Genomic DNA, 15,958 nt, shown 5'->3' on the forward strand with positions numbered 1-15,958 from the left:
GAGAATATAATATAATATTTAATTAATTCTAAAGATTAAATATATTATATATTAAATTTATATATATATATATATATATATATATATATATATATATATATATATACACACACACACACTACATGTACCAAATGTGTCGGCATGATGAAAATCAACGAATGCAAGCTGTAAAGTTATATCATGCGATCACATGGTATATGCATGGAAAACCATGCGATCGCATGGCAAGGTGGGAGAGTTCAAGTTCTATAAATTGATCGATCTGGTTCCAGTCTGGTGCATTCAATATCACGCATCTCTCTCTCTACATATTATAATTATAATAATAATAATAATAATAATAATAATAATAATAATTATTATTATTATTATTATTATTATTATTATTATTATTATTATTATTATTATTATTATTATTGTTATTATTATTATTATTATTATTATTATTATTATTATTATTATTATTATTATTATTATTATTATTATTATTATTATTATTAGGATTAATATTATTATTAATCTTATAAGTGGGGAGTATTATTATTAGCATTATACATAAAATACTACGATGAGGTCATGAGAGGGATATTTCAAAATAAGTTTTTTTGAGTGGGATAGAGCTAAGGAAATTATAGGTTATAGCTATGGAGGTTATGCGTATGGTACGGGGTATAGCTCGTGAGGTCAAACTAGTATTTATCATCTCCGTTATGTCTACGTACCTTTCCTGCAATATTGAATCACAATATTGATAAGTGAGCACTCATAAATTAACTTTTATATATTATTAGTGTATCCCTGACTAGTGCTCGAGTATTTAGGATTATGCATGCTTGTACGTTTAATATTGTCGTTAGATAGTTTATGTTGAATCCTGAATTAGATACATATGCTACTGAGATAGGGTATATGATATGCATGTCGTTGGAAAGCTAGCGAAAAATTAAGAACTTTTCATTTAGAATTCGAATGGTTTCGATGAACAGATTAGAAGTTATATTCAACTGAATTTTTGTATTATTGTTAAAATGATTATTATTACTATCGTCGTTATTATCGCCGTTATTATTATTATCTAATTATTATTATTATTATTATTATTATTATTATTATTATTTTTAATATTATCATTATTAATATATGTATCATTATTTAAAAATCATCATCATCATCATTATTATTATTATTATTATTATTATTATTATTATTATTATTATTATTATTATTATTATTATTATTATTATTATTATTATTGTTACTATCATCAAAAATTATTATTAATATTATCATCATTATAATTATAATTACTAGTATTATTATTATAATACTTATTAGTATCATTATCTTTAAAAACTAATATTAGTATTATCTAAATTGTTATGATTGCGATTAATATCATTATTATGAATGCGATATAAAAGAGTACTAAAAGCTATTAAACGAATCGATTAGGAAATAATGGGTATAGGTATCATGATAAAATAAAAACATTGTAAGATATTGATTTAGATAAAAATATCGTTTTCATTATTTTAATCATTATTATTATTAAAAGTATTAGTAATATTAAAACTATCATTTCTACTCAAATTACCTTTTTAATAGAAATATCATTGTTATTATAAAATATCATTATTATTATCATTTTAGTATTATTATTATTAATTATCATTTTGTATAAGAATTATTATTTTTATAAAATATTATTATTATTACTGTTAATATTAAAGTATCGTTATTATTAAAATTATCATGATTAGAATTATCATTTTATCAGAATTAATATCGTCATTAGTAAATATAAATATTGTTATTATTATTAGTAGAATAATAATAATTATTATTATTATTACAAATAATACAACTTTTACTTATTATTATTATTATCAATATTATTTTAACAAATAGATATGTGATACAAAGATATTTTACCACACGTAATATAATTACATTAATAATACATACCACTATATTTTTATGATATTAAGTGAACTTTATAAATTTTATTACTTAAGATATATAAAGGTATATTTTTATTATATATAAACTTTAATATAAATTTTTATTTATTAATAAATGATTTATATTATTTACTTCAATAAAATTTGTTAAATATATAAAACGACTATATTTAAGATACATAATAATCATGTATAGATCTTGGAAGTCATTTTAGATCAAGTTGATCAAGTTGACTTTTGTTGAATTTTGCATATTAGTCTCGAGCATTAGGATTGTGGTACACTATGACTTGACCTAAATTGTTAGACAGATATTGATCAACATATAAATTTATATATTTAATATAGGTTCTTGAATCCGAGGCCAACCTTGCACTTGTTCAATGCCATCATATGTATTTCTACTACGAAATACAGTATAGTGAGTTTCATTACTCCCTTTTATTATATTTTTGGGACTGAGAATACATGCGCTGCTTTTATAAATGTTTTACGAAATAGACACAAGTAATCGAAACTACATTCTATGGTTGGATTATCGAAATCGAATATGCCCCTTTTTAGCTTGGTAGCCTAAGAATTGGTGTTTATTATAATTGCCACCAATTGACGCGAATCCTAAAGATAGATCTATGGACCTCGAAAAGTCCCATTCGGGTTACGAATGCTTTAGTACTTCGATTATCATGTCCGATGAGAGTCCCAGAATGATGGGGATATTCTATATACATCCTGTTAGTTCGGTTATCAAGCATTCACCATATGAATGATTTTTAATTCACGGGTTACGCGTGTTATTTTGTACTCGGGTTACGTGTACAATTAAATATCTGGAAATCTTGTGGTCTATTAAAATGATGAAAATGACTGTTTATGATAAAATAATGAACTCACCAACCTTTTGGTTGACACTTGAAAGCATGTTTATTCTCAGGTATTAAAGAAATCTTCCGCTGTGCATTTGCTCATTTTAAAGATATTACTTAGAGTCATTCATGGCATATTTCAAAAGACGTTGCATTCAAGTCATTGAGTTCAATAAAGATTATTATTAAGTAAATGACAGATTAGGTCATTTATAGCTTGGATATTATGAAATGGTGTGCATGTCTGTCATCTTTCGATGTAATGAAAGTTGTCTTTTAAAAACGAAAGCAATGTTTGTAAAATGTATCATTCAGAGGTCAAATACCTCGCAATGTAATCATATGTTATTGTATTCGTCCTTATGGATTAGGACGGGTCGTCTCAGCTCCATCATCCTCTGCCATCAAAACGTCACGCAACAAGCTCATACCACAAAAAATCAACATATTCGTTTGACTCAGCATCCTTGGTAGAATCCCGACCCGTGTAGAACTATTTAAACGTGGGGTCGATCTTGACTCGATACTTTGCCCACTTTGCAATAATCTTGTTGAAACCATAGAACATATCATTTTTCATTGCCCCATCTCAATGGAAATCTAGAACCATGTTTTGCGATGGTGGAATCTGCCATTAAACTCACTTACATGTTTCGAAGACATCCTTACGAACATTAATCGTTCGCTAATTCTACACAAGGCCACCTCATTTGGCACGCCATCAAATGGGTCTGTTGTTATATTATTTGGAAATATAGAAACCTCAAAGTTTTCTCCAATAAGGAATGGATCCCCGCTACTATAATTTCTGAAATACAAACTCAAAGTTTCTGATCTCTAAGCGTGCAAAAAAATCAAGACTCGAATGACAACAATGGCTTATTAATCCTTCACTTTATGTTGCCGCTTCCAACACACGTAAGGGCATTGGTTAAATTGTCACGGTCCATCACTTTTTGGGTTGTATGCTCTCGGGATTAAAAGGATTAGTTGTCTCCTCCTTTGTCACCACTAGATCGGTACTGGTGGATTCCACTATCCTGCTTACTTACAAGTTCAACCGATCATGCTCCCAATTCATATGGATCGCAAATATTCCTCTTAATGTCGTATTTCCTATGTACTATCTCGTGTAATACGATTCATGTGTTGTATAGTCTCATGTATAGGGCCTAATGTAACAACTTATTATATTAATAAAGAATTACTTGCTTTTTGAAAGAAAAAAAAAGTGTATTCATGTTAACAAAACGTTAATAGCTACCGGTTGTATCGGTAATTTAATTACGTGACATTTTTTCTTTTCTTTTAAAGATGATATGGAACGGATATAATTATGGTTAAAGTATAAATAGGTTATATAGTTTATCTTTTGGCCCAATGTAGACTATATAACTTCTCTTTTCTCCCAATGTAGGGTTTTTAGATACCAACCATAATTCTATGCGGAATGACAATTCATCACCAATTAGGATGACACGTCATCACGTGTTTTTGTTCCGTGTTAAATAGTTTATTAGTTTATATTAATATACTTTTTGAAAGTTTATAACCTACAGTTAAATTATTTAAAGCATATAGCAATAAATAAGACAAAAGTGAAAGTATATTATGTTTTTGTAGCTTTAACTCATTTAAAAATATCTATGTTAGAACTAGATCCAAAAATCTAAAAATCAATATTATATGTAATTATCCAAATTATTCATATTTATTTTTATGTTTATTTATATTTATACTAATGCTAAATACCGTAAATTTTGAAGTATATGATTGGTTATAAAAAAGGGGACAAAATAGTCATTAAATAAATTATATCTATCTAGTATTAAGAGTAGTGGATGATGGATGATTATATATGTATTTTTTATAAAAAAAAATAATTTTGCTTCTAGTTTCTTGTTAGAAGCCTTAATAAAATTGTTGTTCTAAAAAAAATTATATAGCTTTCTTCAACTATATATATATATATATATATATATATATATATATATATATATATATATATATATATATATATATATATATATACACTTTTTTTTTCATTCACCCTTTTAGCAAAGAATTGGATGTTAAATGTCTATGAGAATTAATTTGGTACATTCTAAAAAGTAATATTATATACAATAAAATTATGACGACTTAACACAATTATTTTAGTACAACCAGACAAGAATGTTGGACAATATAATATAGCGTATTTGTAAAAACTATGTTACACCCTTTTGAACAATATAATTATCATTATTATTTGAAATTGCATACACTATACGAAATTTAAGAGTTACAATTTAAAATTGCATATTGATTATTCAAATTGCATTAATATTATTGAATTTGCATAAACATTGTTCGAAATTGCATTGCCACAATATGAAATTGCCTTCGTTATTTAAAGTTCCATACACTATTGTAAAGTGAAGAAACAATTTAAATTTACAAACAAATTTTTTTCCTATCTAAACTAGTTATAACCATTTCAAGAAAATCCAATAACATTTCATTTATGTTGTATACCTTTCTTCGAATCCTAATGAAATGTAGTTTGAATTTGGTATACATTTTAGCATCTTATTTAAATCACTATGATCGAAAAATGTGAGCTGATGATATATTACGGAGTATTTATTTATAAGCTAAAAAAATGTAATGAAATAATATACCGTATAATCTAAGAATGAGAATAACACCAATATTATTATTATTATTTTTTTTTTTATTTTTTTTTTTTTGAAAAGCCAACATTTTATTAGAAACCAAAAACATACATCATGAGGCATAAAGCCTATTACAATACTCGAACATAAACAAATACTCGAAGAGACACGACAACCTAAAAACTAGAACAAAGAATCTGTATGTAGACCTAAACGAGTAAGCTAAACAAGTAAAGACATGGACAAGTAATCACGACGGTTAAGAATATTTTGCAGGAAAAACCCTTCAAATTACTTTTACCTCCAAGGGAGGGGACAACTTGTAATGACAAGCAGGGATAGGAATCAAGTTACAGTACCGTATAAATACAGCGACAAAGCAATTGACACTACCCCTCTTAGCCCCAAACCAAGGAGAAAAAAGCAAGCATCCGGCATAAAAAACCCAGCTAATTAACCGATGCCATCTCTTGCGTGTCCAGCATCATACCATCTCGGATTGGTGATCCATTTTGACTATTCAAGGTTGCCTTTCTTCCATCTACAATTTATCCACTCGAAGCTCTTTGATTGAATTTCAGAAACAATTTTTTGGAGGTTTTAAATTTTTCTTACCAAAGACCCGATCGTTTCGGTGTGACCAAATGTAGTAGCTAGTTATCCATACCACCGATTGCCAAATGGACATTCCTAGATTTGACGAGAGCTGTGGATTCGAATTTTTTGCAATATCAGAAAGGCTGGAAATGTTAATGCGATCCATATTCCACCACTTTCGAATCATTTCCCAAATATCTATAAAATTAGCACAAGATAAAAGACAATGTTGGAGTGTTTCGACGTCGTTATCACAAACCGGGCATCTCACGGGCATCTCAATTATTCAATTTCTTTTTTCAAATGTCACTAAAGACAAAAAAAAAATCAATATTAATATATAAATATTAGTATTTGTGTCTTATAACGTTCAATTTTATTACCAAAATGTAGATAATTCATGATAATCATGGTGCAAGAGTTACACTTTAATTAGGTTTGATTTCCTTATAATTGAATGGTTCAGCGCTGCAAACTAAATTGTTTGATATTTTAGTGTGTTTGTTTGTGACATCCAAATAACGAATAATGTTGAACAATTCAGTTATATATTGTATCATTCAGAGTTGAAATATTCTATTAACTATTCAACACCAATATTTCTTTTTTTTTTTAACGACCGAAAGGATTTTATTAAAAGGCTAGCCAAAGGCTAGACAAACAAGAACATTATATTATTTTTTTATTAACGTAAGTATTTTATATTTATCAAACAAATATATTACGGAGTATCTTTTTATTTATTTATGTGTATGGTTACTAGATTTTATGTCATTCATAAAGTTCATTTTGAATAAGTGTTAAACATGTTATTGTTGTCCAAAATTAAGGTTAATCATAATCTTGGTATCATTAATAGCATTTAATTATTCTATTTAATTAAAGGCAATTGCGGATCTATATTATAGTGAGTGATATTGACATACGCGATATATTAAAAAAAAATTAAGTTTTTAATTAGTAATACCACTAAATAGTGTAATTTTTTTGTGTGTGACATCATTGGATACGGTAAATTTCTTTTGAACTTTTAATCAGTGAAACTCGTAATTACGAATCTTAGATCCGTCACTGACCAAAGATTAAAGGTAGCATTAGTTGATAAAGAGTATATATATATATATATATATATATATATATATATATATATATATATATATATATATATATATATATATATATATATATATATATATTTTATATGTAATGTATATGTATATTCATGTATGAGGACCACATTAAGGACCACTATACGCTAGAAATTAAGTTCTACGACATCGTACCGTCACATGCATTTGCTGTAATAATGTGTAGACAAATAATACTCCGTAATATACAGACCGGGTACGGGTTTTGTCCAGCCCACTTTTAACTAGGTGTCAGGCCGGACCTGGTGGTGGGCCACAAGTGCGACCGCACTGAGCATCAAATGGAGAGTTTGAATTTTTTATTTTTTTTATTTAAGTTGCAGAAAGATACAGGATGAGAAGGAAAAACGAAGAAAAAGAAAACAATGTAGGTAAAAAGTTGGAGTGAGAAAAAAATAATTTTATGAATATTTAATTAACTTTTGTTAGTACTGTACGCGTCACGTTCATCATTGTGGACTTTTGTTTGTTTTTCCAGATATGTTAGTTTTAGCTTCAAAATATAGTACATTTTTTACAACGTATTGTACAAACCATTGACTTATAATTTTATCTGGAGATGGATGAATTAATACTATATACGTAGTATTAATTTAGCAAATTTTTACATTATAGGAGTAAAAAATTACGGTAGTTTTTTTATGTTCAAAACATCCTTATAAAATCGAAAATGGACATTATTTGACTGTTTTGCACTGGGCATCAAAATACTCAGGACCGGCTCTGCTAGGTGTAACATATAGTGGATTCCTACTCGGGCGAGGGGCCAATCACAGTTTCGTTAATTATTCCAGTTTCGTTATTTGTACCCCCCTTATTTTTTGTATATTTGTACATCTCTTTTTTTATTTTTATTTTTACGAGGAACCCCTTAGCGACGAACCATAATGGCTCCCCTCTAGTTGGTAAACCCCGGGTAAACGGCAAGTCAGACCTCCACCGCTACCAGGCAAAGCATCCTCTAGTCAATCAGTCACTAAATGGAGTTCGCCCCAAGGTATTTGCCTTGAAGGGAATCGAACCCGTGACCTCTTGCTTCATTGGAAGTCCTGGTGGCCACCCAGGCTATGCCTGGATGGTTTATTTTGTACATCTCTTGTGTTTTATTGATAGTTATATTTATAGATCGAATTATATATGCTAATGAGACCACTTCTAATAATAACATTCTTCTTTATAAAAATAGAAACGTTAATGCTATATTAACATTTTTTAGATAGAATGAAAAAGACTGAACACTTAACACTATCAACAATAATGTACTTAATAAAATTTATAAAAATTATTAGGACCCACTCATACTCTAATTTATAGTATTGTATCAACATAGAATTAATTATTTCAAATGGGACCTAATGTTTTTTGTCTTTGTAAAGACAAATAAAAAACTGTTCAAAAATGTGATAAAGACGTTTATATGCCTTGGAGAATGACTCTCTCAATGATTATTGCGTTGAGAGTGGTCTAAGGCCACTCCTATGTACGATTGATTAAAATTTAAATCATCTACAGACCTTAGGTATGCCATTGGGAAATCACATGGCATGTGCATATGTTTTTAATATTGTCCATTTCAACTGTCTTACTAATGTCATATGCCTTCATTGATCCAGGCATAGGATGAAATCAGAGATTTATTGACTTTCAGGCAAGTTTGAAGTTTTTGGAATTCCAAAGTATACCTATTTATGAAATCACTAAATAGCGCAGTCCCAAATTGCTTGATTTCGTGCGCATCCAAATGCGTAAGCGTATACCTTTAGCAAATTTTGGTATTGAAAAACGAACCTTGCTTTAAAATCTTGAAAACTTGTAATACTCCTTGATTGTAATCCCATGAACCATTCTCGTCTCATTTTCTACAGAACCATTGGAAACATGTGGCATGCTACTTCATCCTTCCAACAATGTTGTGTGCTTCAAATAATTGTAAGAGATCTTCCAGGATGTTCCATCATACGTTCCCAAAGAAGAGGGTATACTAAGGTTCATCGGAAGTGGATAACCTATAATTCCTTCACTGAAGTGTTATGTGGTTGTTGACATCGTCATACCTTCTTAGCTTCTCTCCCGTTATTAGCGCAAATAAATTCTCAACAATTGTCTTTCGTGTTTTAGTTTGCGCTAACGAGTGTTTATAAGCTGGTGGTGCTGCCAGTAACAATATATGAGCTAGAAATGTGTTTGATGAATCTTCGGTTATTAGTATGTCCTCGTCCATGAATACACTAGCCGTTCTTTCTTCTGTACTAGTGCTTTCTTCAACCGTTTAATCTTGCTTTCTTCTTTTTGCTCATCTCGCATCCTTACTACAATTTGTTCCAACAAGTTTAGTGATTGTTCTTTCGTGATCTCGTTTTCTTGTTCAATTTCTCTTATTTGTTCCATTGAATGCCATTGAAAATACAAATGTTGTAGTTGTACTGGAATTTTTTTTTGTTTGCTTTATGATTTTGCTAAGTTTGTAAATTAATTATCTATTGTTATATTCCACCTCAATTCTATGTAAAGACTCTTGATTTACTATTTGCCTTTATCATTTCTTGATTCATCAACATTGTTCTCTAATTCTGAATTTGTTGTGAATGCAAACTGACACGTGACACACACACTGTCACATGGGATTAAAAAAAATACAAAAAAATTTAAAATTTTGACCACTATGTACACATAGACTGGCACATGGATTTTTTTAAAAAAATGTTAGAGTAAATTATTTTAAAAAAAATAAATTAAATTTTTTACATAGACAGACATGATTCTCAGAAAGACATCATTCTCGGTTCTCTTCAACGAAATGTTATCTCTGTATCCATTATATATATATATATATATATATATATATATATATATATATATATATATATATATATATATATATATATATATATATATCAATTAGGAATGACTTAGAAGTAGGCTTGGATTCAACGTGACAGCCTCAGATTGACGGAGGAGGTTTGGTTTACTATTCACTCCAATTAATTTTTTTTCTAAAAATCTAAAACTTACCCTTTATACCCTTGAGTTTCTTTTGCCCTATTCTAGCTCCATGCAATTTTTCAGTTTCCTCCCTTCCCAATTATTATACTTTGCCCCCTCCCTTTTCTTTTTTCAGCGTTTAAGTCCTCGTGATACTTACAATTTCAACCCTTAAATTTTTTAAATCTATGAGTTACACTTTGACTCCCCCTTTTCTTTTCACTTGGTTTAAGTCCTTAGGGGGCGTTTGGTTCGTGGGATTTCGTGGAATTTGGAGGGATTTGCATTTCAAATCCCATGAAATCTCATGTTTGGTTGGAGGATTTGGTTCGTGGGATTTGCATTTCAAATCCCTTGAAATCCCATAGATGAAGGATTTGAAAATCCTTTGTATATATGAGGGATTTGGAAATCACATGTTCTATAATTTTACGTTTACGATTTACGTTTTGGATTTTGGGTTCCTGTTTCAGGTTCGCTTTTTGGGGTTCGCGTTTCGGGTTCGCTTTTCGGGTTCGCGTTTCGGGTTCGCGTTTCGAGTTCGCGTTTCGGGTTACATTTCGGGTTCGCGTTTCGGGTTACATTTCGGGTTCGCTTTCCGGGTTCGCTTTTCGGGTTCGCGTTTCGGGTTTGCTTTTCGGGTTCTCGTTTTGGGTTCGCGTTTCGGGTTCGCGTTTCGGGTTCGCGTTTCGGGCTCGCGTTTCGGGTTCGCGTTTCGGGTTCACGTTTCGGGTTCGAGTTTCGGGTTACATTTTGAGTTTTTGTTTTCCGACCGCGTTCACGTTCGGGTTCGCATTACAAATTTTGAGATTTGAAAACCTCGAACCAAACAGAAGATAGGATTTCAAAATCCCAGGATTTCAAATCCTATGGGATTTCAAATCCTCAAATCCCATGGGATTTCAAATCCCATGGGATTTCAATTTTTGGGAATTGAAATCCTTGAACCAAATGCCCCCTTAGAGTATTTACAATTCCAACCCTCAACCTTTTTTAATTCTTTTTATTTAACAATTGTTTTTTCAACCCTCAAACAAGATTTACAACGTTAAACCTCAACAACAACAACAATACCCAATACCACATGAGTGGTGTATGGAGGAGGTGAGATGTAGACAATCCTTCCCCTATCCGAGAATAAAGACAAGTCATTTCTCCACCCAGAGTGAAACACTCTCAAAAGTACAGAAAGTCATCCCTCTCTCTATTCGACGGATACAGAGATTGCTTCCGAGAGGACCTCCGGCCTTTAAGAGGGAAAAGTTTTTTTAAAAAAGTAAAAAATAATAAAATAAAAATAAGTAGACGCCATGAAAATGGTAGAATCAAGTTTCCATGGGTTTTAAATCCTGCCTGGAATTTAATTTAGGCTCTAAGAGTCAGTCAAGTCGCCAATAAATCGACGATTGCTGTCGACTCAATAGAGCCTAAAAAAAACCTCACTTTTTTTTTAATAATTCTTTCCTCAACCTACAATTTTGTAACAATTTTTTTAGTGTTTAATATGTTGAAATGGATTATTTTTCGATTATGTTAAACTTATTAAAGTAAAAGTATTTTGTTTTACAAAAAGTTTCCCGTACTTTTTTGTTTAACAACTTTTCTTTTCGCTCGATCAAAATTTACAATTTTATACCTCACATTTTTATAATTATTTTCTTAACATTTTTTTACAAATTTTTTAAAGGTTTTTTAGTAGGAGGTGTTTGATATGTTAAAGCGGATTATCGTTTCTTGGATTATGTTAACCTCGTTAACGTTACAATTCTTTTATTCTACAAAACGTTTTCCGTATATAACAACACGCTTGTTATTAAGAACTTGTTATACAAATGACCTCATATGTAATCACCAAATTTAATACTTACGCAGATGAAAACAAAATAACAGTTTATATCTTAATTGGCTAGGAAATAATTAGAAGTGTTATATCCAGTTAAGGATGTATACTGAGAGCACTCGTAACGGCATCCGTCGTTGATACGTCCTTCATGGCAGCCTTCAGTGGCGCCATTAGAGCATTGGGAGTGGTGACTGAGGTCACTTGGCATGTCAGGCGTGATTTGCTGAGTCAGAAAAAGTGGGGAGTGGTGACCTATGCCAGTTAGTGTGTTAGTTAGTATGTTAAAATAATATTTTATTATATTTAATAATGTATTTCTTTGAAGAAAAAAAAAGCAAAAAAAAAAAAAGTGGGAACATCCGTCGCATGGGCGACTGACATGGGGGAACTTGCAAAAGTGACTTGAGTGGGGAGTGGGTGACTAAGTCACTTGGGGTGTGACGGAGGGAGACTTGCTCCCACTCCCACTGCTCTTACTAGCACCATGCATGTCTTTGCTACGGCATCAATGATTCGTCCTTACTTTTGCCGTTGCACGGCATTTTTCCACGACGGAGTGTACGCATTTTTATTTGTTTGTTGTAAATTAAGCTTTGAATCTTGTAAATTAAATTAATTAAATAATTTAGTAAGTGTGAGAAAGTATGTGATGGGTATGTGAATGTTATGGGTAAGTGATGAGAAGGGATTGTTGACGTGGCGCTGATGTGGCAACAAGTAATGGTGAGGAAGTGCGTCATTGTTAAGAGTGGTCTGAGTACCAATATTCGTCCAGCAAAACTTTATCCGTTAACGTATGGAATTAAAAAGTACCCATTTTACTGCGATTAATAAAATAAAATTATAGTAAATAATTATTAGAAAAAATATATACTCCGTAATAATCAAACTTAAATAATGATAATTAGACATGTCTCCATGGCCTCTCAGCAAGGTTGACACATTCATTAAACCTAAAGCAGTCAACAAGATGGTCAATGCTCATTCCAGCTACCTGCATGAATGAATAAACAATCACTGGGCCCACCAATCGGAACCCATGCTTTAACAAATCCTTGCTGATAGCTTCTGCTTTTGGAGTTCTTAATGGCACATTTCTTGCATGTTTAAATCTGTTTATAGTTGGCTTGTAATTTACATAACCCCACATGTATCCACTGAATGATCCATGTTGTTTTGCAATCTATAAACCAAAAATATGAACATTTCAAGAAACATTTGAGTAATGTAATAGAGATTAACGATGTTTCTTCTAAGTAAGTAAGGCTGTCCATCACTTCAGTTTTTAATTTCTTAAGTTTATTTAGTTTGATGTTTCTTATTACTTTCATCACTTCAGCTTTTAATTTCTTAAGTTTATTTAGCTTGATTTGTTCGATTTTGAATTATTTGAAAGAAAAATCGAAAACTGAAACTGAATTCAGATTTAAAACCGAAGACGAAATGAAAATAAAGTTTGAATTTGGTTCGGTTATAACCGAAAACAAAAAAATTATAGAACCAAAATAGCCATAAAAAATCTTTAAGTCGGTTTTAGTTTTGAAGTCGGTATGTGGTCTATTTATATTTATAATTTAATACTTTATATTATATTATTAGAGGAATTCATTTTTAATTTAAACTAAAAATTGAATTCAGATTTTGAAACCGAACCAATTCGCTTTTTTTGCTTTTTAGTTGGTTCCGTTTTTGAATTAAACGGATTGTTTTTGAACGACGGTATTAAGTTCACTGGCGGGGGCCATAAGCCACACACACGATCATATCCAGGAAATCACATGTTATGTTCATCCTATAAACATTAGGAGGAAACCTCAAGATATTACATCCAACGAAAACCCTTAAGGAAACCTTTTAAATATGGACAAAATCCACCATTTGCAAGATACCTCAGAGTACTCTATAACCAACTGCAAAGAAAATTGCATTATGAAATCCTCAACCAAGGCTCGAACTCGAGACCTCCTGACACTCAAGAAAAGGCGGGAAACACTCACCTAAACGGATTAAAACTGAATATTGAACACCGACTTCCGAGATGACTTTACCTTCAAGATGCATTTGGCATTGTCAACAATCGATCTAACTCGACTTTCAGCCAGCATAATTTCTTTGTTTGATGCTATTTCCAGAATTTCTTTCTCTCCCATTTTCGCAACAAACTTTGCTTCAAACTCACAAAAAGCATCCCTAACCATCAAGTTATAAAATTTTAACTAGTTCATTAATCGTTCTCAATTCTTTCACTTTATCTTATTATACTTGTTAGAGAATAGAGATTAGTAAAGTAACGATTAGTTAGTAGTTACCTGAAAAGTGCCTTTCGTCTTAGAATTTCTGTCCAGTTATAATCCATTAACATCCCGGATAGTGATAGTAACTCGAACAATAGGCTGTGTTTACAAGTTATTTAGTTAAGTTACGTTAAATAGTTAAATACCGACTTGTCGAAAATAAAACAATTATTTCATCAAATGAGTTAAATTAAATGTGATCTTCTAAAGAAGGGGAAAACAGGGGATTACTTGTCATCGTACACCGGAACTCCCCAACACTCATCATGGAATTGAACATAGAGTTTATCTGTCACAAAACTACATTCTTGTTTAAATCCAACATCATACAATTAGAACTCACAAAATGAGCTTACGAGATGAGGAAAATGCGTATTAAGATATAGACCCCGCATTATCACATCCTAATGCTAGTTTGATATTTTTACTCTCAAGTACATTGTCTAATCAGCATGCAGGTTATCTCGGGACTGATTCCGATCCTTTCCACGACCACCCCAAGATGATGGTAGTGAACGTTTTTTGAAGATTTGATGCGCTTAACGCCATGTTGACAATGTAAAGATCGTTTAAGGTTTTTAGGCTGAAGTCTTATAAAGATAAAATGTACGGAGTAAATAATATGTGAATGTGTAAACAAATGTGGATTAGGGGTGCTTGTATTTGTGTCATTTAGAAAGGAAAAAACATATACTATATTTTTTTACCAACTAACTTCCACTTATATTAACAAGGCTTACTAACCTTTTTTTTTTTTTTTTTGAAAGGCAAGCTTGCATCAGTCTGGACCGAAGCCTAGTCATCATTTGCACACACACACACGCTTTCGGGCAGGAAACCCGAACCACACTCTGAGGATCCGACCCTTAAATCATCCCGAGGGGCAGGCGGGCCGGATCTTAGTCCCGGAGTGGGTCGGTAAAACCTTCCCTTTGGGCCACCTTCAAGGAATATATCTTGTCAATGCCATACATTACAAACTTACCACTTGTTTTAGTAATCCAGTTGCATCTTTTCACCCGATCCTCACCATTATCTGGAACCAAACATGGTTGTGGAAGCGGAACTTCAACCGAAATCGGCACACTAATATTAGCCGTTGGTGTGACATCTTTTGTAGACGTTCCCTGATGTTCAATGATGTCAAGCACGGATGAGATTGCATTGTCCACCGTAGAAGAAGAATCAGTGAATGACCCACTCGAGTTACGCGAAAGTGTTGAAGAAAGTGAAGAGAAGGATAAAAGTGAGCTACTTTTTGGAAGCTCAAAAGGGTAAACTTTTTTCAAGTGTTTGGACAAAATGCTATGTGTTGAAGGCTTTTGTTTCTTCTCTACATTTCTTTTTACTTGTTCTTTAGACATTCTTGAGTTTTATAAATAAATTAAAATTAAATATATAAACTTTAATTAAGGAATAAGGACCAAATGGTGGAGAGATTTGAAAATGGATTAGGCAATTTATAATGGTGGAAGAAAGTTAAAGTGTGTGCATGTTTTCATAATGAACTAGAAATTGGAGGTTGTTGGATTGTTTATTTCAATAGGGGTTTTATGTCATAAAAACCTTGCATCTCACTTCAGTTGCACCTTGAGATATACTTACTGCCT

The 15,958-nt window shown here is 31.3% G+C and overlaps 1 protein-coding gene across 1 annotated transcript; it reads right to left on the minus strand.

The window, feature by feature from the left end:
• Window positions 1-12,958: 12,958 nt before the first annotated feature.
• On the minus strand, window positions 12,959-15,712 carry LOC139849765 (uncharacterized). The gene is made up of 6 exons (XM_071839389.1): window positions 15,471-15,712; window positions 15,334-15,434; window positions 14,580-14,637; window positions 14,364-14,447; window positions 14,103-14,244; window positions 12,959-13,237 (listed from the first exon to the last, which is right to left on the minus strand). Exons 1-6 carry the CDS (start codon window positions 15,710-15,712, stop codon window positions 12,959-12,961), a joined length of 906 nt encoding a protein of 301 aa, XP_071695490.1.
• Window positions 15,713-15,958: the final 246 nt, after the last annotated feature.

The sequence above is a fragment of the Rutidosis leptorrhynchoides genome, chromosome 5 (assembly GCF_046630445.1).
Source record: "Rutidosis leptorrhynchoides isolate AG116_Rl617_1_P2 chromosome 5, CSIRO_AGI_Rlap_v1, whole genome shotgun sequence".
NCBI classification, from domain to species: domain Eukaryota; kingdom Viridiplantae; phylum Streptophyta; class Magnoliopsida; order Asterales; family Asteraceae; genus Rutidosis; species Rutidosis leptorrhynchoides.